Source organism: Rhamphochromis longiceps, linkage group LG20 (assembly GCF_057381845.1).
Source record: "Rhamphochromis longiceps isolate RC_006_pf linkage group LG20, R_longiceps_female_GT1.1, whole genome shotgun sequence".
NCBI classification, from domain to species: Eukaryota; Metazoa; Chordata; class Actinopteri; order Cichliformes; family Cichlidae; genus Rhamphochromis; species Rhamphochromis longiceps.
This window is the reverse complement of record NC_140576.1, coordinates 36,685,420-36,706,614: the sequence shown is the minus strand read 5'-3', so window position 1 is coordinate 36,706,614 and position 21,195 is coordinate 36,685,420. Positions and strand designations below refer to the sequence as shown.

Genomic DNA, 21,195 nt, shown 5'->3' with positions numbered 1-21,195 from the left:
CTGCTTTTCTTTTTTGAATGTTTATAATTGCTTCCCCACATAAAATACTGTGTAACCACATTCAGCTAATGCTATGCTAACTGGAAACCCATGAACTACCTACCACTACTTTAATTAGAAAATAATGGCATTGGTCTTCTGAGTTTTGGCTTCTTTATCTGTTAATAATAGAAAAGATTCACTCTAATAAACTGTGATTGTCTTTTCAAGCAAACACCAGCCTTAGAAGCTGCTTGTAAGCTCCCATCATCCTCTGTTTTCCTCCATCAGTTACTGACAGTAATAAATAAGGCAATGATGCACATCATGTCTCACTGACTGATAACCTGACACACTGAGCGAGTCCAGACAGGATTTGGACCGCAGTGGATTTTGACATTAGATTTCTCTGTGCAGAGTTGAAATAATAGATCTGCAGTGGGGATTAAACTCGAGGCTTTCAGCTTTGATATCGTGCTATTTTTACACTGAGAACAACCAGCCTTCTGCTGCCTCTTTAATCTCATGAAAACTCAGCTCGCTCCACTGTTCGGCTGGTTTTTGAGGACCAGCTCACATATCAACAGGCAGGGGAACTGAAAATTACATAGCATTAGGTGGTGTAAGTTGGGGCAGTCACATTATAAAGATTACCAAAAGAATCTGCAGGCTACAGAGCTACTGTCCATGGCTCCAGCTTTGAGCCCAGCAGTACTGTGGCAGATAGATTTAATATGACGTCGGCCCACATTTTGCAGCTCTAGTAGCGTCAGCTCTTCTAGGAAGGCTTTCCTCAAGGTTTAGGAGTGTTTATGGGAATTTTGGACCATTCTTTAAGAAAAGCATGTGACGTCAGACTCTAAGGTTGGCTGCAGTCTCTGTTCTAATTCATCCCAAATATCTTCTGTTGGGTTGAGGTCACAACTCTGTGCAGGCCAGTCAAGTTCTTCCACATCAAACTCCCTCATCCATATCTTTATGAACCTTTCTTTGTGCACTGGTGCGCAGTCGTGTTGGAACAGGAAGAGCCCATCCCCAAACTGTTCCCAGAAAGTCTGAAGCATGAAGTTGTCCAAAATGTCTTGGTATGCTGAAGTTATACGAGTTCCTTTCACTGAAACTAAGGCCCTGAGCCCAACTCCTGAACCCCACCTGAGACTTTACACTTGGCACAATGCAGTCAGATAAGTACCGTTGCCTCTGCAACCACCAAACCCAGACTCATCCATCGGATTGTCAGACAGAGAAGTGCAAACTGTCTCTCCAGAGAACACGTCCCCACTCCTCTCTAGTCCAGTGGCAGCGTGCCGTACACCACTGCCCATGCTTTGGTGATGTAAGGCTTGGATGCAGCTGCTGGACTATGGAAACCCATTTCATGAAGTTCTCTGTTTACTGGTTTTGAGCTAATCTGAAAGCCACATGATTTTGGACCTCTGCACACTATGTTCTCTGTGATTTTATGTGTCTACCACTTTGTGGCTGAATTGCTGTCTTTCCTAAATCGCTTCAACCTTTTTATGACACCAGTTCACCGTGTAATATTTAGTAGCAAGGACATTTCCTTTTTTTTTTTTTTTTTGCCTGTCCCATTTGGCTCTTTTATTGTCTAAAGGCAAAGAAAGATGCCCAACGGATTTACTTTACCAAACTGACCATCCCAGCCTTGCCGTAATGGTCCATTTGATTCACCTTTTATTGTTTATTTTATTTTCACTTACTGAATACGGGACAGACTTGACTGGGGGAAAGAAGGGGAGAAAGAAAGAGGGAAAGAGAAACAGCTGAGAAGAGGGACGGGGGAGAAGGGCAAAAGACAAAAACCAACAGAATGAGCAGAAAAAAAAAAGAAAAAAAATGCATATATCAATCACCTGGATCACCTGCTGAGAAAGAAAAAAGAAAGCAAGCAGAAGAGAACAAGAGTAATAGAATAAACAACATCACAATGATATATGGGAATATGACAGTAAATACTAAATATTAAACATTATTGTGCAGCACATAAGATCAACAGAACACAGTGTGCTTTGAGGTAGGAGCCAAAAAGGGTGTAGTTTGTGTGTGTGATCACCCGTGTGTACACCTGTGAGCATGGACGCGCTTGTTTTTTGTTTTTTAAAAGGTTCCTTCATGTAATAATCTGCTAGAGGGTGTGGGGGGGCCACAGCCCCGTCCTCCAGGGCATGAAGCAGGTATGGAGGAGATCAAAACTGCAGACATCCAGAGGCCCCCAGAACACAAGAGACCAAGGAAGACCAACAGCCAGCCGTGCCTGAGTGACCGAGCCCCAGGCCGAGAGGCCGGGAGCACCCCACCTCCGAAGTGGCCCGAGCGAGCCCCAGGCCCCGATAAGCGGCCGCCAAGGAGTAAGCCGGTGTGTACCTGGACGCCCATCCCCGCAAGGACATTTCCTGACTGGACTTGTGACGTCCTATCACTGTACCATGCTTCCTGAGCTCCTGAGAGTGACCGACAAATGTTTGTAGAAGTGGTCTGCATGCCTAGGTGCTTGACACCTACGGCCATGGAAGTGACTGAAACAGCTCAATTTAGTGGTTTAGTGGTTTGAATATTTTTAGCAGTTTGGTGTAGGTGGATAGTTACATGAGGGATGAATGGATTGACGATCGATCTATGGATAGACAGATGGACAACAGCGATGGCCATGTTAGCAAGTGAGCTGTCAGAAAGAGTAGAAATACTGATATTTATCTTTGTGTCGTATTGATTTTTGTGTATCATATCAAACAAAATGTTCCGAGTTGACTTCAGCCCAGAGAGAAGTCCGTCTTATGGTGTTTGGTTCACTGTGATCCTGTCAGGTTTCCTGTCTTGTTGCCGTCCTGTTGGCTGAGCCCTTTGTGACCCTTTTATAAATAAAGGTTTACGCACAAACTTACTGATAACGCCACACATATCTATGTAAGCCCTGCACCCATCCACCCATTCAACCGTTCCTACCAGCTGTCTCTCTCGTCTTCATTCCTCCATCCCTCAGCTGTCTGACAGAGGAGAGAGGGAATAATTAATAGTTCATTTTCCAGAGTGCTTTGACTTTTTCTTGGAAATGACGAAGACGCCTGCCGAATTCATGACTTTTTCTCTCTGTTGTGTCCGTTCTCTTTTTACCTAAACCATCCTTCCACTCCCGTCCCAACCACCTTTACAGTTTTACATTTTTTCATCCATCTCGATGCTCTCTCTTTCTCTCTCCAGTTAATATGCTCTAAACCAGGACAAGTTTGTGTGAAGCCTATTTACTGACTCACACAGCCGCAATAAATCCCTGCAAATGCTGCGCTCACACACACACACACTGAACCACTGACTCTGAAATGCCTTCTTTAAAAATTCTGTTTTGTTTTTTTGCTCCCTGCTGAACTGATGGACTCAGAAATAACTTTAAAAATATGATCTAAGGGTGAGGATCATATTGCACATAGTGGAAAAGTAATGCAATTTTATTTTGGGTTAAACTTTAGCTTCTATTTGACGTTATTCATGTCAAGAGCGCCATCACCACCAGGCCTATTTGAGGCCAAAGAAAACAACAAGAAAACATCTCAATCTGGATAAAGGTTTAGGACTTACATTCCTGTAATAACAGTCTCTTTTTCAAAATTGACTCAAAAGCTGTTTCATAGACTGGTGTGGGTTATTGTTTCTTCATCATTTACGCTGGAAAATGACTGGAGACGTTTCCAAAACACGCGACTGGTCTTTAACCTGCCAGCTCCCCTCGTAAAAAGCCAGAGCGACGCATTGTGCCAAGGTGCAAATAGCACAGGTGATAGTCTGGTAAATACACAGAGCGAGTGGCTGGCATGCATCTCTGCTCTGGCCTTTCCACTGCCCTAACTATTCACAGACAATTTAATGCACTGCAAACTGATTTGAAGTGAAACGATCCAGAACCCGCTGAAGTTCAGACTCTCGACTTTAATGAAAAGGGTTGAACAAAGTCATAGCATTAGCTAACACTAGTTTTAAGGTATCTATGCATAAGCAGCAGATGATTCCCTGGATGGTGCTTTGCAGTTTATATGGACAGTGGCCCAAAACATGCAGTTGAAGCAACCCAGATAAAGTTAACAGCTATTACTTGATCTCAGTCTTAGTGTTGAAGATGAAACTAAAGGCAAGAGCCACAAACAGCAGACAACAACAGGCAGACACAAAGGAAACATGTATCTGAAAACAGTGCTGCATTTTAACAGGATATCCATTAATTAAGTTAGTTTGTCCATTTACATTTGGGCCCCTGGGTATAAATGAAATACTCAACAGTTAATGCAACAATGCAGTTTTCCTTTTTAAATCTGTCATGATGGAGTACAGGACCAAAATTAGGAAAAGGGTTTTACTGTGCAAACATTTATGGACCATTTCGATTGTAGTTTAACTTTTAAATGCACATTGGCACATAGCATTTGTGCATAGTGTTAATGCCTGCATAATACACTATAAAGTCTGTAAGCACAGACTTAAACAGCTGTCGGACCAACCACAGCGCTCTCATCTCGTCTCCCACATACAGCCCAGTGTATCCCAGAACAATGGGTGGATGCTATAAACTTATTTTAGTTTGGAAACACAGAGACGCCATGGCAACCCCGAGCTAGTCCCCCCAATCCCTGGCTGTCACTCCAAATTCCTGAAGACCTTCTATGACTCTGTTGTGGCTTCTGCTATCTTTTGTGGTCTGCTGGGGCGGCAGCATCTCTGCTGGGGACAGGAAGAGACTGAACAGGGTGATCCGAAGGGCCAGCTCTGTTCTAGGATGCCCTCTGGACCCAGTGGAGGTGGTGAGTGACAGGAGAACGGCGGCTAAGCTGTCATCCCTGATGGACAACATCTCCCACCCCATGCAGCAGACTGTGACAGCACTGAGCAGCTCCTTCAGTGGGAGACTGCGGCACCCACGGAGTGGGACGGAGAGATTTCGCAGGTCTTTCCTCCCCACTGCTGTCAGACTCCATAATAAAGACTTTAACTGATCAAGCACACACATCCACACATGTGCAATAACACTAAGTGCAATAATCCTTTCTGGCATCGTTGTATTTTTACTCAGTTGTATATAGTATTTGTATTTGTATTCTATTTTTATCTTATTGTATATTTATTTTATTTTATTCTACTGTATATAGTATTTTATTTTATTCTATTCTGTACAGTTGTGTACTGTATTTATTCTTATTGTATTCTAATTTTTGCCTCATAACTTTTGCACTGTCCACTTCCTGCTGTGACAAAACAAATTTTCCACGTGTGGGACTAATAAAGGTTATCTTATCTTATCTTATCTTAAATGACCCCACAAACACAGACAGAGATCTATATATTAAACCTCCTTTTAATTAAAAGCTAAATTAACTGCAGTGGTTAGAATGAAAACGCAGCAGCAGTGTGCTGATGCTCATGTTGTACATGACTCACAATCCTAAGCTGTATTCTTGAAATAATTTTTCATCATCCAGCCTGAAAAAGTTGGAAAAATATTAGATTTATGTTCAAAGTTTTGTTGTTCTGTGGATTCTTGGGTCACATTTGATTTAATCGACTTAAGCCATGTTTCTATGCGATCTGATTTGTTGTACACATGTGAAGCAGGCTTCTCTCAGGTCCTCCCGTTATGTCTGTTTATAAAAGTCACTCTACAGTTTGTGGATCAGGAGGATCAGGGACGTGTCTAACAGTCTGCTGCTTTCCACACTACACCTCTCTGCGTAACACAGCCTAATTCAGTCATGTACTTGTAACTGTGGGACACATTAAGTAAAATATCACGGAACAGAGCACCGGCCGATATAATCCGGGGCACCTTTACACCCCGCGTTGTAAAAATGAGATAATCTGCTGATGTGTCTGTTGCTTAGTTTCCTGTAAAATAATTTCAGCTGCTTTGCTGGTTCGTTTTCTGTGATTCTTTGAAGCCTAATTAGCCAGCAGCTGCTGCAGCCTGACAGCAAACAGCTGGAGGGGATCGATCCAATCAAAAGATGAGATTAGCCAGACCGCAAATGTATCCGAGACAGTTCAGAAATGACCTTGACCTGAGGTCACAGGCGCACACACAACAATCTCACATCACCTTAGAGAACTTCACAATGACAGACAGATTTTCTAGAGACTCACTAAAACTGAAACTGTCATATTTGTAAGGAAGCCACACACACACACACACACACACACACACACACACACACACACACACACACACACACACACACACAGCAACTGTGGTCAACATTCCTCTGAGGCTCCACACCAAAGCTCAGTAATCCTTCACTCTCTCACACACACTGAAAGACACACATCACTACTACAGGCCAGGAGATTACCTGTTATAGAAACAATGTATCTAACCATAAATATTATTTAAATGCCAGATATTGCACAGCACTGCACATGCACAACTCTCTCACACACAGAGCCGAATGAACTGAGAACAGTAAACACTATTTATAGCCTGCACAGAAACACAACCTCACTGTGTGTGTGCCGTTTACAGATCCACGGGTCACATGTTGCATCTAAAGGGAAGCTGATGGTGGAGTTTTGGCTTTGTGGAGAGCTGCCGTTCACTTCCTGTTAATCCAGTTCTAAAGAAAAACTGGCTGTGATTCAGTTTAGGACACAGTCAGGCCGTTTGAGAGACGAGCCTCAAAAATTGAAACAGCTCGTGCCTTAACAAAAACAAAAGCTTCCCATTTTTTCTCCCACGTTCATCTTCAGTCGCTCGTCATCACACAGGTTGTTGCACACCGTGCTGTGAAAGGTTTTCCTTTATTTCCTGTATGTGAATTAAAAAATTCTCTGAATCACAGTCTTTAACAGTTTACATTTAATGAAATTATATTTTTCAGAATGCTGATGGTGTCATTCTTTTGCATCTGATGGGTCGAAATATGTTTTTTCTTTTTCTTTATCGTTGACATTGTCAGATCTTTTTAGTTTTGTGCATTTTCAACTGACTGTTGAAAAGAACTGACGGAGTTTTCGTTTCCCTTCAGGATTATCTGTGAGTCCTTTCAGATTTGTCTTCTTGTTCTCCAAACAGTTTTCAAAATAGCAGCTGGAGTAATAAGAATTATGACCCAGAGACCCAAACTTAAAGTGAAACCATTTAACTTTAATATTTGCATTTTAAATCTAAAACTGAATCGTTTGCATTAAATACAGTTTATTCAATGTAAACGTGAGAAAACGTGGATTTTCGTCTTCATACTTCTCACTTGTCTGTTTCTCAATGAAAAAGCTAAATGACATTTTTACTCATAAATCCATCATCCAGCGTCTGTTACAGCGTTAAAGAAAAACAAACCATAGCTTCTGTCTGATCTCACACAAACCTTAAATCCTACAAGTTTCCCAGATGTACAATTTAAAAAAACAAAAACACACATCTGTGTTCAGCTCGCTTTACAAACAGAAGCACAAATGAAATTGGCAAACACAAGCTGCATGTTTCTTTCTATTTACATTTTCTTAAAGTTATTAAAGTGAGTTGAAGGTTAGTTTTACAAACACACATTTGCACACATTAGCAGTTTTTATTAAACTTGGTAGAAGCTTGAGCTCACCCCAAAACAGGAAGTTTGGTCTTTTTGCTCTTTCTCTTTATCACTAAAGCCATCAAACATTCTGTCTAAGTAATAATTTAAATTGAACTCATTTTCTGTTTAGATAAAAAGAAGCAAAAAAAAAAAAAAAGAAACTGAGGTTTTCCAGCTGCACCATGACGCTCCCATTTTTGTCTGACTGCATCTTAAAAACCCAAAGATGTGACACAAAATGCACAAACTGCTTCCTACAGCGCCCCCTACTGTGTGGATGCCGGCATCTACAGCTTATTTCTTGTGTGCTCATTAATGAGCAGATTTCTGAAATATTAAAAACTAAACAGCTAGATGATAAATTAGACATTTCTAAGTACAGTCGTCTGGAAAGTCAAACATTTCTTCAAACCAGGTACGTGATGTGGACATTTGTGTGTTATAGTTTGTGCATCTGTGGGTACACTTGGGTCTGATCAATGGAAGTTTTTCATGAGCGGGCGAGCGAGAGGTTCACAGATGTCCACGTGCCTACATGTTTTTTTCTTTTTTTGTCGTCATCTACAGAGGCTTGAGAATTTACAAGTTACCCGCGACCTTCAGGAAGACTTGAAGCCTAACAGGAATGAACTATTCTGTCTCCAGATGTTTGTGTCAGAGCGTAATCGCCTTGTGTTTCATATTTTATTTTTAAGACAGTCACCCAGCCCACACTGATCTGAAATGACTTGTATAACTGTGGCAGACTTGTGCTAGCTATATCTGTGAAGGTTCTCAGTCATCCAGGTCATCGTAGTCTAAGGAGCTTGGAGGGAAAAGTGTCTGGACTTCTTTAAGTTACGTGAAGTTACATGTTTCACCTCAAAAGCGAAGAGCTTAAAAATCTGGGACTCTCCACCATTTGACCTCAGAACTGAAGAAGCTTCTTGGATGAGAGGTGAAACGTCTTCAAGACAAATAAAGAAGTCCAGACACTTTTCTCTCCAAGCTCCTTAGACTCACGTGCTAGCCAGTTATTATATCAATATTTCTTTGAATAAGAGCTGAACAAGACTTTTGACAGCTGCGTCCATCTTTGGCTTTGTGTTTCCCTGTTTGTGCAGCAGAGGCTCATTTTAATCTCGCTTCATTTTATTGGTCAAACATTGGTTAGCCACTCACTTTTTCTTCTACTTTTGTTGTTTGGTTGTTGCTGGCAATGATTTTAGTGCATTACAGCTACCTCTGGTAGTATCAGCGCGCCAAACATACATTTTTATTATTACATTTTTTTAATTAATGTGTTGAAAAATGATAACCATCCCTAATGTTTTCATTGAGATGAATATGATTAATAATAATAATACTATTATGGGGTTTTTGCCGGGTCTTACACTCACGTTAGGGCTTTTCTTCTCACCCTGGTTGTGAAAGGTTCCAGATCTGATTTAAAACAGTTTAGCTGTGTTTTTCTCTCTGAACTTACTTGTGGGCTGTTTTCAGACAGCTTCGTGTTAGTTTAGCAAACAAGGAATTACTTTAGGAATTATTTTTGGACATGCTGTGCAATGCACTGCATAAATAAAATAGCCATGTGCTGGCTAATTTCTTTTACACATGTATTTTTCACCTGAAGCCATAAACCTTTAATACGTGCTGTTTCCACAAGAAGTAAGCTTAATAAAATACACTTAATTTAAAATTGACCAGGTGGAAAGAATCCACAAACTTCTGCTGCACAAAGAAAACCACAGCTGCTTTATTTTAACCTGGGCCGTGAAGAACACCTGGAATGGGAAAATTTAGGGCTAAATTTGTCCTGTGACCTGAGCAGGGAAGAAGCTGCAGGTTTAAGAGGGTCAGATCAGCTATTCTGATTATTATTGTCAACCAGCAATCTGCTGACAATCAGAACGTTAATCTGTTGGATATTTGCCGCTATGAAACTGTGTGAAAGCTGCAGGTGCTTCAGCTGTTCTAGTGTTTCTGTCTTTGTGTCCATCAGTCCAGCTGGATGGCTTGCAGATCTAGAGATGACCATGTAGTGAACATCAAATCCATCTGTGTGCCAATGTGTCGAGTGTCTTTATGTTTTGTAGATCTGATGGTTTCCTCCTGCGGCGCTGGGAGGCACCGCACCGCTCGCTCCGCCCTGGACGTCGACAAAGCCCATCCTCTGCCTCCTCTTCCTCTGCTCCGTCATCTGCGCGCGCGCGCGCACACACACACACACACACACACACACACACACACACACACACACACACACACACACACACACACACACACACACAGAGTCACTAAACGCCACCCAAGCTGTGATTCAGTGTGTTTATGTGTGCTGCTGTGATTAGAGCTTTGCTCCTCAGTTATGGTGCCACCAATGTGGTGCATTAAAAATGTTGTCCTGCTAACTGTGAAAGCAGTTGAAAGATCAGCTGCTGATTCTGGATGAATTTCTGCTTTTAATGAATGAACAAAAGTATAGTCAGCATTTACTTGATTTGGGCTGCAGTGTTAGGATCTTCCAGCATGTCGTGGGGCAGAATATTTTTCACATGTTAACCCTAATATTTTGACCTATCGGGGACTTTTTGATTGTCTGAGGTAGCTGTAACATAACTTAAGATGGAAAACATACCCCATGTTTGGTAATGATTGCATATGATTGACTATTTCATCCAAACTCGTGTAGCTGACCCGACTGGTAACCAGTTAGCCTTGGCTGATGAAAGTAATTATAAACAGATTCATTAGCTTAAAAAAGTTAAAGCGAGCTGAAATTTGTCAAATCAAAGTCAACTTTGTTATTGTCAGTGCATCTGTCCCTTTGTGTGCAAATACCTGCTCTTTGAGCTCCGTCAGCTGGGCGGTCAGGGTTGTGACCACCTTCATGGTTGATACCAGTTTGTCCTGTAACTGCCTCATCTCGTTCTGCTCGCCATCGCTGTCTGTTACCACCAGTGACATGGCCTGCATCCGTGGAAACCAGTCCAGGTTGTTGTTCTGAAGCAGCAGAAGAAGAAGCAGTTTATTTGTGAACCTGAAATCGCAGCCATGTCACTTTTCTTTCTTTAACGTTTCCCACCTTGATCATGTGAGCCACGTAGCTCTCCGGTCCTGTGTAGTCCGTCTTGTTTTTCTCGCGCACCAAAACGATAAAGTAGAGGTAGTTCCAGATATTGTGCTCCAGTTTGATGTGCTCTTCGAAAGACACCGTCTTATTGTCAAACTTGTCTCTCTCGAGGCCTGCAGCAGAACAAAGAAGACCAAGCTTCTTCAACAAATCTACTGTTAGCTGATTGGTTTGTTAGTCACAGTGTGAAGAACGTCTACAAACCGCAAATGAAACATGTTGTTTTCAGAATTTCTTCCTTCTTCTGCTTCTCACTCCTCAAGTCTGCGAACGTGTCGATGATGACACCGAAGATCAAGTTGAGGACGATGATGATGACGATGAAGTAGAACAGCAGGTCATACACAACTCGAGCGGGAAACAGTGGCTCCTGAACACAGACCCGGGAAAGGAATTTAGCCTTCACTCTGCACTAACTTCTTACCTGATGATCTTTTATCTATTTTAAAACTTCATCTTCAGAGCAGCTAGCATTTATAGTCCTGCAGTTTAAGATCATTTTTTTAGTAACAGCTAATTTAAAAACCAAACTGCACCCTTCTGTGGCAGAATATTTCCACATGATAAAGAAAACGTCAGATAAAAGCCAAAGATGTAGGCTGTGCATTTTGTTATCGGAGAGCAGCATTCAGGTAAAAACTGTCTCGTACATTCTTAGATGGTTTGCGGAGGACGTCTCCCACTCCCCCTCCATTCCTCAGTCCGTGGTTCAGCACAGTAACGATACACATCAACAGAGTGTCGCATGCTCGCTCAGAGTCCGGCACCTCTGAAACACACACACAAAGACTCATCAAGGACATTTAACAATGATCAAATACAAAGTCGGTATAAATGTAAAGTTATGGTGTGTAAAACCTTTCACCACTAGTTCTGTTTTTCTACCGCTCCGAATCAAAGTGTATAATCCCAGCTATGGTGGCTGTTATAGCACAAACATGTTTTAGTGGAGCAAAAGAGACCAAAAATATTAAACTTAGTATTTAAACCATAACTGCCTTCCTGGCATATTTCTTCTACTGTTTGGAGTGGATCTGTATCCAGCCCAGAGATTCCTTTTTAGAGGCTGTCAGTGCTCTGTTTACCTCAGCTGTCAATACCGCATAAGAAGCATCCACATTTACTCCAGCCTTTAAAAACTTTGTGATACGAGTCTGTAAGTGAGTGAAGCTCACTTCTGACCAATGACAGTGATACTACGTGAGTTATTGAGGATATGTTGAAGATTTAAGCTCTATCTGCCCCTGTTAGCTGTTGTTAGCTGGCTGCTCTTGAAGTGGATCTAACATTGTTGGTCTCTGACACTTTCTGAGTAACTTTTTGTATGATGTGAAAATATAATCTTCTAAGAGTTTTGAGTGGGAAAGTGTGATTTTTATTTTATTTCATTTCATTTTTTTAGTTTTGAACACTCAGCTAAAATTAGCTAGCACAATGTTAGCTTATATGCAGCTGATATTGATGTTTAGCCAGGTTGTTGTCAGTTTCATGGTGGCTTCCACTAGGGCTGGGCGACATGAGGAAAATCTAATATTGCAATATTTTTTGGGATATCGTGATACCCTCCCTGAAGTCAAGGTTTTTATATAAATATCACCACGAAAACCTCAGAATCTGATCTAAAAGCTCATAAACACCATTTCTACAACCACCAAACAGCCAAAACAACAAACAATTAAACGAGCAGTAAAGTAACGTGAAATATGAATAACACAAATGACAAAGCCATGAACTCACTTGACTTCATGTAACCAAACAAACGGCACAGTGTCTAAAAGCTGAGATCTCACAGATTCCAGAACTGCAAGTTTCATCACACTTCGACCAAATTTCACTGAACCAGCTACAAATATGCTTCACATTCGATAAGCATTAACATGGAATCAGACTTGCACGTGCCACTAACCCCATGCTATCATTTTTCTGTAAAGCAAATTTACCTAAGGCTATAATTAAAGTAACCTTAACCATTTTCCTCCGTTTGTCTCGCCGATAGCTTTGGCGTGGGGAGATGTTCACATGCAGAGTTTAAAACAGTCTTAATTTTGCATGGATGACTTTTCAGCATGTTTTGCAATTTACCCCATTTTGTTCTACATCCTCCTCAAATCCAAACCACACGATGACTTAATGCATCTTAACGCTGGTATTGCATCCTCACCAGCTTTACGAAACTTTGAGTGCTCCAGTAGAGTAAAATAAGCGCCATATAAGAACCAGCCCATTTACCGTTTAACAGCTCCAAAACATATTTTTGTATTTGTATCTGTGGATAAACACCATTTTAAACTGTTATATAGTTATTTAGCTCTCTGTCTATACTTGGACTCCAGTAAGTGGTGGAAATTGGATAATTGTATCTATTTTAGTTAGCTGAACGAGTTGTTTTCTAATACATGTTGCAAAAACTGACTACTGTCAGTAACCATCTAGTGATGTGTCTGTCTCTTACCTTCCTCTTCAGTGTTGGTCTCTGCAGTGCAGCTGACTCCGTCTGCAGAGCACGACTTGAGGAAATCCTGAGAGGCTTCACTATTTTGAGAAGCTGAACAGGAGACAGTAACTAGTACCGATTAAGGTTTTGGTATGAGGGTTAATTTTAACAGCTGTGAATTTACCTGCAGCAATCTGTGCCAGCGGGTCGACCTCCATAATGAAGTCCTCCTTCAGGAAGAGGAAGCCCACAATGGAGAAGAGGTACACAAGGATGAGAGCGAGCAGTGCCGTGAGCAGGATGGAGCGCCCGTTACGCGTCACGCTGTTTATCACATTTAACAGGGTCTCCTCCCTGTAGATCAGGTCAAAAAGCTGCCCGAAATGAACACAGACACTTAGATTTCCCTTCCTACCACAAACAGCACAAACACCTGACAGGTCACTGTGTCTGCTGTTTACCAGGATGCTGTAGAAGAGCTCGTGAACGAAGAGTCCCAGTGTGGACGTCAGGACGTATGCCAGGTGATAGAGGAACTCCACATCCATCACCATGGCTTTGTACCCCATAATAAATGTGCCGTTGTTTCCCACAAAACTCACCACAAACACCACTTTATTGATGAGCTGGAAATGGACAAAACATGGACAGCACAGTGGATGATCAGGCTGGAGGTGTTGTTACCAAAGAGATGTAAAAGGACGCTGGCCAATTGTAAGAAATAATTGTAAGAAAAGCAGAAAAGTTCTGCTAGCTCATTGCCCAGACTGGCCTTTAATAATAAAACAAGGCCTGATTCCGGCCCTCAGGCCACATATTTGACACCTCTGATCTAGAATGTTCTACTCTAAAACCACAATTCAAATCTAGAGCTCAAAAAGAACAGGAGAATATTTTCCTTTTAGTCACAGTCACATCTGATAAGTGTATTCAGTGTCTTCACAGTTTATATTTTTTAACTGACCAGTTCACTGATCACCAAACTTAACTAAAAAAACATGAAATCGTCATTTTGATTTTAAAAAAGAAAAAATCTTCATCAACTCTGAATAAAACCTAGAAATGTAAACTGTGAATCAAGAGTTTAAATATTTAAAACGGGTACCAAGCCATGCTAAGCTAATCACACCCAGGGTGCAGATGTGTAATGTGGTGTTTTCTCACATTAAGTGTTCCCAGCACTATTAGCGTGTTGCCAATGCCTAGGTGGTAGATGGACCTGAGAATCAGAGCGACGGTGAACGGCGTGAGAGAACGCTGAGAGAACAAACCCAGGACGGAGAGACCGGTCAGGACCCAGAACAGCATCAACAACAGAGAGTCGTCGATTGCACCTACAGAGGAGAAGAGCATCGTTTTAAGTGCCACATCCTCACCTCGACCAGTCCTCCACACTTTCTACAGATGATGACAAAAATAAAATGACAGTGTTCGTGTGTTTAGTCGTATTTTCAGATCTATCAGTACTTGCAGTAGTACCTTGTCCGGAGTCGTAGGGGTAGAAGAAAGCGATGATGAGGTTGATGAAGAGGGCAAGTTTAAAGGAGATTGTTCCCCACAGAGTCATCCTTCTGGAGAACCAGTACAACACTGGCATACCTGCACAAACACATACATGTTGAGCCTGAACACGCTGTTGGGTTTTTATATGTTGAGCAAAAGTAGAATTGATGTGAGCACCTGGCTCACACGAATGAAGCCTTTACAGATCACACTGAGTGTGTGTACTCACTCCTCAGCTTCTTCTGCCACTCCATTTCTCCATGCAGGAAGGATGTTTGCTCGAAGAAATGTGTGACTTTGGATCCCTGCTCGTCCAGCTCAGTGGTGTTGAACACCCTGATCTTTGACTCCTCTGTCAGAAACTCACAGATGGGATGAACGGGAAACACAATCTGCTCCATGCTGCGGTCATCGCGAACAATCTGGGCACAGACAGATACGTAGTTTAGACAACGTCTTCTACACAGATGATAAAAGCTCGATCCTTTCTAAAATGTAGAGATGAAGTTGACAAACTCAAAGAAAGCACATTTTCAGAATTTACGGGGTTTCTTTTGCCCTTTTTGGGTTATGGATGGTGTAGACAGACAGGAAAGAGAGAGGAAGACATGTAGCAAAGGGTCACAGGTCGGACTCGAACCCGGGCCTACTGCTGTCTTGCCATAAAGCATATGGTCAGTGACTGAACTATGAATTCTACTTCCTGGTGGTGGCTGGAACGAGGGGGGAGCATCTCTGCTTAGATTGTTGTGACTCAGACCAGGACTGAGTTGTGTAACCGAGGAACAGAGATGCTTGTTAAATAAACAATTTGAAAAAGTTACGTTTTACCCAAACGATCAAATGCCATTTTGTGCTATTTGATAACCAAACCACAAAGTATTATAGGATCAATGGCTCAGGATAAAGATCTTTATTTTAATAGTAGTAATACCTCTATCTGTGAAGTGAGCTGCTCGTAGTACTCCAGCGGGTCCTGCTCCACCACAGGAGCTGGAGCTGAGGACTTCAACATCTGGGACAGAGGTCGGTTGTTCAGGTTCAGCTGCAGACACACAAACAGCAGCATGGTGTCAGTTTTAGATGATTACAACTTGACATGGATGGATGGATGGATGTTTACCATTGAGGAAATGCCCTCCTCTCCCTCTTTATTGTTCTTTTGAGGTTTTAGGAGGTTGTGAAGGACTTTGTTGTGTCTCGCCAGCTGCAAAAACACATCAAGAACTTTATTTTGACCCTAACCAACCACAAAATATCATGAGCTCTTCCAGATAGCCAATAGGAAATTGAGTTTAGTCACCTGCTGAGCCAGGATGTAGATGTTGTGCCCCACCTCCCGAGGAGAAACTTCCACCTCCACATCTTCACATTCGCTCTCCTGGTTGTAGGCCTTCTTTATCACCTCCACCTGGCAGAGTGGACATGTACACACTTAGATTTTTCTTGCTTTTCAATAAGATCTTTAACAGCTGCTTTATGGACATGTGGTTCAGGGTCTGACCAGCTCTCGTGGCCGCAGGTTCAGCAGAATCCTCTCTGCGTTCTCGCTGTCGTGACGACTCTCCATAAGAGCCAACAGCAGCTTGGAGGCATTGTCCTGTCGAGCAGCAGTCAAACAAATGGACTGAACCGTTTGTCAAGTACTAGAGACAATGACTTCTATCTTTACACAGACAGGAATGATATTTGTGGAAATGCTGACTTAAAAACCTGGAAACAAACCCACACATTAACCTAAAAGAGTGAGAGATAAATGATGGTGTTTGGTTACATTTTATCACCTCCGACACTGCGCCCCAGATGACATGTTTAAACATAATTACATTTCAAGCAGTGTTAGATTTCCTGTGATTCTTTTAATGCACAGAAATATGAAAATAAGAAAGATTTCTGCACTTTTGCCACTATGGTGTCGCTACACTGAACTCCGTCTAAATGAAAGAGGCGACTCCATTTTACCTTCAGCTGCAGCACCATCTCCATCCGATAGCGACATAGAGGACTGATGTCATTCAGGATCAGAGCCGTTATGATGTCGATGCCGTTGGACTCGTGGGTCACGATACATGTCTGAAACACAGAAAACAAATGTCTGTGTAAGACAGTGCAGTAAACAAAGGACACCTTGAGAACGTCTGGAAAATTAAAAACTAGAGGATAACATCAGGTCTCTTCATCTGTTGTGCTGGCACTCGTGGTTCTTTGGTGCCTTTTGAGCCCACGTTTTCAGGGTGCTGGTGCCAGTTTCTTTTTCAATGGATGTACCTTTCTTGTCTGGTAGCAGACATTACCAATAGCACTGAACAAAGCGACTTTCTCATATTTCTAGTAGTAAGTATCGTCTTGCATTACCAACCACTGGCTTTGTGTCACATGCAGCTATATCAATCTGCCCAGACTAGGAAATGGAGACCACTGGCCACTCCTTAGTGAGCAGTTACCCCATGAATGTTAATAATGTAATCATCTGCTTTACCGCAAATGCATCACTACTGACGAGGGACAGTTAACCTAACAAGCATGTCTGTGGACTGTTGGAGGAAGGAAATCCACACAAGCAGAGTGAGAACACTCAACTTCCAGCTGCAGGTTTGAACCTACAGCCTTCTTACAGTGATGCTGCAGCGTTAACCGCTGCACCACCTTGGAACCTGTACGGTCAAAGAAAAGTAGAAACCATTGTTTCCACCCTGTTGTTCTCATGTACCTGGTTCTCTTGGCAGGGTCCTTGGCAGTACTCTGTAAGTGTTTCCAGGGACTGAATGATGAGGTGGACATTTGATTCATTGATGTACAAGCCCAGCAGGCCCAGGCCACCCGTCGTACTACCACACATGATGTCCAGGAACTGAAGTGTCTCACACACAAGGTTGTAGTTGGCTTTGTTATTCTGACAACGCAGGAAGTTCTGGAAACACAAAGTCACAAACTTGAGCCTTACATTTTCTGTATGTGTGCTCACATGAAGAAGATGCTGGGACAAACAGCTTTACTTCCTGTACTGGCCTCTAACAGACGGTGCTAAAAGACCCGCCTAAAGTGGAGAGAAAAACATCCAACTTGTCTCTAAAATATAGGTAGTAGATATTAACTTTTTGTCACATGTTTAATGCTATACAATCTGTAAAAAAGGCTCAACACTGTTCAGTAGTTAGCAGGAACTGACCTGTAGGTCGTTGTTGTGGTTCTCACAAAGCAGCTGTAGGAACCTCAAGATCGGCTTCATGATGGTAACAGCTGGTCCCATCTCTGTCTCCACCTCCTTCTGTTCTTCAATAGGTTGAGCTGGCAGGGTGGAGGTGCCTGGGGCAATGGGCGCCCCTGGTACCAACAGTGGATGACCCCCTGTACCCGGAAGTACACCCATTGTGGTGGAGCCACCTTTAAACCATAAAATATTATTACAAACATCTTTCGGAACTCAAACCTTTTCAGAGTCTTATTTTTCCCTTCACAAAGGTGCATAATACATAACTGTCTAAGGAGCTTGGAAAGAAAAGCGTCTGGACTTCTTTAAGTTTCTTGAAGATGTTGCACCTCTCATCCGAGAAGCTTCTTCAGTTTTAGGGTCAAACGGTGGAGAGACCAAACAGCCACTTCACAAGCGCATGGCACAATATAGAAGAGCCACCTCCACGGGACAAGACTCAGCAGTCCATCTGCATCTTAAGGATAAAGGTCACTCTTTTGAGGATGCCAATGTTCACGTTTTGGACAGAGAGGACAGATGGTTTGAAAGAGGAGTGAAAGAAGCATCTATGTCCACTGTGAGCGACCATCTTTGAACAGAGGCGGGGGTTTACGACACCAACTCTCTGCCATCTATAATCTAGTTTTGAGATCCTTCCCAGACGCCTTAACGCCCACTCACATCCTGGGCCATCTGACCTCAGGAAATCACATGATAAGGTGGGGCCAGGTTTCACAATGAGCTCACCCAAAACTCTGGCTGATTGGGACCCACACCCGCTTTCACACCTTGGCTCATGTGATTAGGTAGAGGATCATCAGGGGGTCCTTTGACCCTCTTGGTGGGTCACTCCCACTAGGCTTAAATCTGGGACTCTCCACCATTTGACACTAGAAGTGAAGAAGCTTCTCGGATGAGAGGTGAAACGTTTTCAAGCAACTTAAAGAAGTCCAGACGCTTTTCTTTGCAAGCTCCTTAGACTACGATGACCTGGATGACTGAGAACCTTCACAGACATAATACATAATTGTTTGTTAATTAACCATTTAAAACATTATATCAAATGTCTAAACCTGATCAAAGTTCCAGTGAGTGATGCCAAACTATTGGTTACAAAATGGGGTTTGATCATATCATCCTCAAATAAATCTAAGGAACCCTAAATATGGACGTACATTGAAACTATAGAATAATCGGATTGCACAGATGTGTCCTCCTAAACTATTTTCAGATGACTCTCACCGTTCTCCAGCTTCTCGTTGGCCTTGTGCGTCATCTCTCCAACATTAACAGAAACCGTTGCTTTAATGTCGGCCTGAGCTTCTTTCATTCTGTCATTAAACACTTTAAAGAACTTCTCTGACTTGTTGTCCCCCATCATCAGTTTGTAGAAGGAGTTCTGCATCAGAAGTGGACAGAGTCAACACACCAGTTTAACACGGGACCAAAAACAAGCTTGAAAACCATCCCAGCCTAAAACCATGCCTAAAATGAATCAAAACCAGTTCTGAAGCAGTCTTTGTTTTAAAACAATATATAAAAGATGGTCAAAACTAAACCCAGCGTACAACCACGTCTAACCAAGAACCAACTTCTTTCATTAAAACGGTCCCATTGCCAGTACCACATCCTGCGATCTCTGGATCAGCTATGTTGGAGAAAACTAATCTACACTATTCAAAAAAAAGTGACCATTCTTGTCTCAGATCTATTGTTTTTACACGTTTGATGTATTATTTGGTTTTTCCTGTGCTTTTAGAACGGACTTGGCTCTGTAATTTCATAACAGTGACTTAAATGAGCAAAGAAACTTCTCCTGTCTGCTACCTGTATCTCAGTGTTTCCTCCCTCCAGCAGACAGATGGCCAGCTGGATGCTCTCCTGGAAGATCTTATCATTCTTGGTGCTCATCACCAGATCTGTGAACAGCTTCGTTCCTCCTTCACGATCCAGACGACACTGGATTGCTGCCACTGCCGCCCAGTCCCGCTCCTGTTCACCGCCTAACTCACAGAAAGAAAAATACAGCATAATATAGCAGCTTGTGCACAGACAATATAGATTATAGCATCATAAACACATTAGATTGCTATTATTGTGTTACGTAAATCATGTTAAATAAATGGTGTCCTGGGGAATCTCCCCCCAGACTTGGATCAGTGAGCTCAGTGGTTCTAATTAGCAACACTGAACGCACCGACACATAACTTCCAACAGGTTACAAATTAAATCCAAGTCTGGGGAATTCAATTCCTTCTTAGTAACTATATAAACACACCAAAAGCCTTTAACCCAGAGTCCGCTACAGCAACATAAACATGATGGGTGGGTCTGAGGATTTCGTCCTGGTATCCAACAGCAGTCAGAATACTGCTGGCCCGCACATGGAGGTTATTGCCACCCTCCAAGGATATACATGAGACAACAAACCTATCAATGTCAAATATGGATGCGTCATCACAAAGGAGCTGGACTACCTGTGCAGCAAAGACACCAGCAAAAAGCAGCACTAGAGAAAGATCAGTAAGGAAGGATAAAGACAGAGAAATGAAGCCACCACCTGCAAAGTCATCCTCTTTTTGGGTTCGTGTCCAGTCTACAATTGAATTTAACAAAGCAGGTGAAACGGATTTCGGATGTTTTGTGCTTCACTGAACACAATGACATTCCTGAACTTATCTGACTATGTTATACTGTTATGATCAAATGTCTCCTGCATTTTATTTGAGCAGTGTTTATTATTTCCTCTGAACAGTGTTTGTATGAAGCAGTTTACCTGGAACTCCAAGTTCAGCTAAGTCATTCTTCTGGTTGGTCTTCTTGTTTGGAAACAAGTAGTTTTGCAGTAAAACTTTCCGCAGCACTAGTCCCTGAAACAAATCAACAGAAAGTCCATTCAGTCTCCATCCTGTTACATTTAACTGAAACAAAACCAAGAAATAAGCCAGAGATTTCAGTTTGGGGAAGGCTTCATTCATGATCAGTGGCAGCAACAAGGCCTGGCAGAGAGGCTGAAGAATGGGGAAAAGACGAGAGAGGGTGGGGAACGCAAACACGAACAGGTGAAGATGATTCAGCGAAAGGGGAGTGTTTGGGTTGTGGTCCCATTCCAGACAAACTGTCTCAAATGAAATAAGCATAAATATGGAAAAACTGCAAAAGGACCACTGGAAGCTACAAAACCACCAAAGAAGAATGACCACAACAACACTGTGGTTTTCTTTAACCCTCCTGCCATCCTTTAAAAAACTCACACCCATCACCCTAGGGACCATTCTCAGCCACGCCATAAAAAGACCATATATCCATATTTTATTCCACTTTAAATTAGCCAACCTTGTAAAACTACTTCTCCCTGAAATATTCATGTAAAGTTTTAATTATATTTTCGTTGTTTTAACCCTTCAAA

The 21,195-nt window shown here is 42.2% G+C and overlaps 1 protein-coding gene across 3 annotated transcripts in view; it reads right to left on the bottom strand.

Annotated features, from left to right (window-relative positions):
- Positions 1–7,096: 7,096 nt before the first annotated feature.
- itpr3 (inositol 1,4,5-trisphosphate receptor, type 3) overlaps positions 7,097–21,195 on the bottom strand; it is a 92,108-nt gene continuing 78,009 nt past the window's right edge. For 2 of the 3 annotated variants that reach the window (XM_085392575.1, XM_085392576.1), the window contains exons 40-60: positions 20,563–20,656; positions 19,614–19,789; positions 19,029–19,185; positions 17,763–17,977; positions 17,304–17,504; positions 16,556–16,666; positions 16,098–16,193; positions 15,897–16,004; positions 15,717–15,800; positions 15,528–15,638; positions 14,823–15,015; positions 14,570–14,689; positions 14,255–14,424; positions 13,552–13,716; positions 13,275–13,464; positions 13,109–13,201; positions 11,307–11,425; positions 10,861–11,026; positions 10,609–10,769; positions 10,365–10,526; positions 7,097–9,723 (exon numbers count right to left, since the gene is read on the bottom strand). In XM_085392575.1, coding sequence (XP_085248701.1) covers positions 9,607–9,723; positions 10,365–10,526; positions 10,609–10,769; positions 10,861–11,026; positions 11,307–11,425; positions 13,109–13,201; positions 13,275–13,464; positions 13,552–13,716; positions 14,255–14,424; positions 14,570–14,689; positions 14,823–15,015; positions 15,528–15,638; positions 15,717–15,800; positions 15,897–16,004; positions 16,098–16,193; positions 16,556–16,666; positions 17,304–17,504; positions 17,763–17,977; positions 19,029–19,185; positions 19,614–19,789; positions 20,563–20,656 — 3,009 coding nt within the window. In that variant the 3' untranslated portion in view covers positions 7,097–9,606. Of the gene's footprint in view, positions 9,724–10,364; positions 10,527–10,608; positions 10,770–10,860; positions 11,027–11,306; positions 11,426–13,108; positions 13,202–13,274; positions 13,465–13,551; positions 13,717–14,254; positions 14,425–14,569; positions 14,690–14,822; positions 15,016–15,527; positions 15,639–15,716; positions 15,801–15,896; positions 16,005–16,097; positions 16,194–16,555; positions 16,667–17,303; positions 17,505–17,762; positions 17,978–19,028; positions 19,186–19,613; positions 19,790–20,562; positions 20,657–21,195 lie in introns of those variants that run through there. The other variant, XM_085392577.1, reaches the window with a different exon arrangement.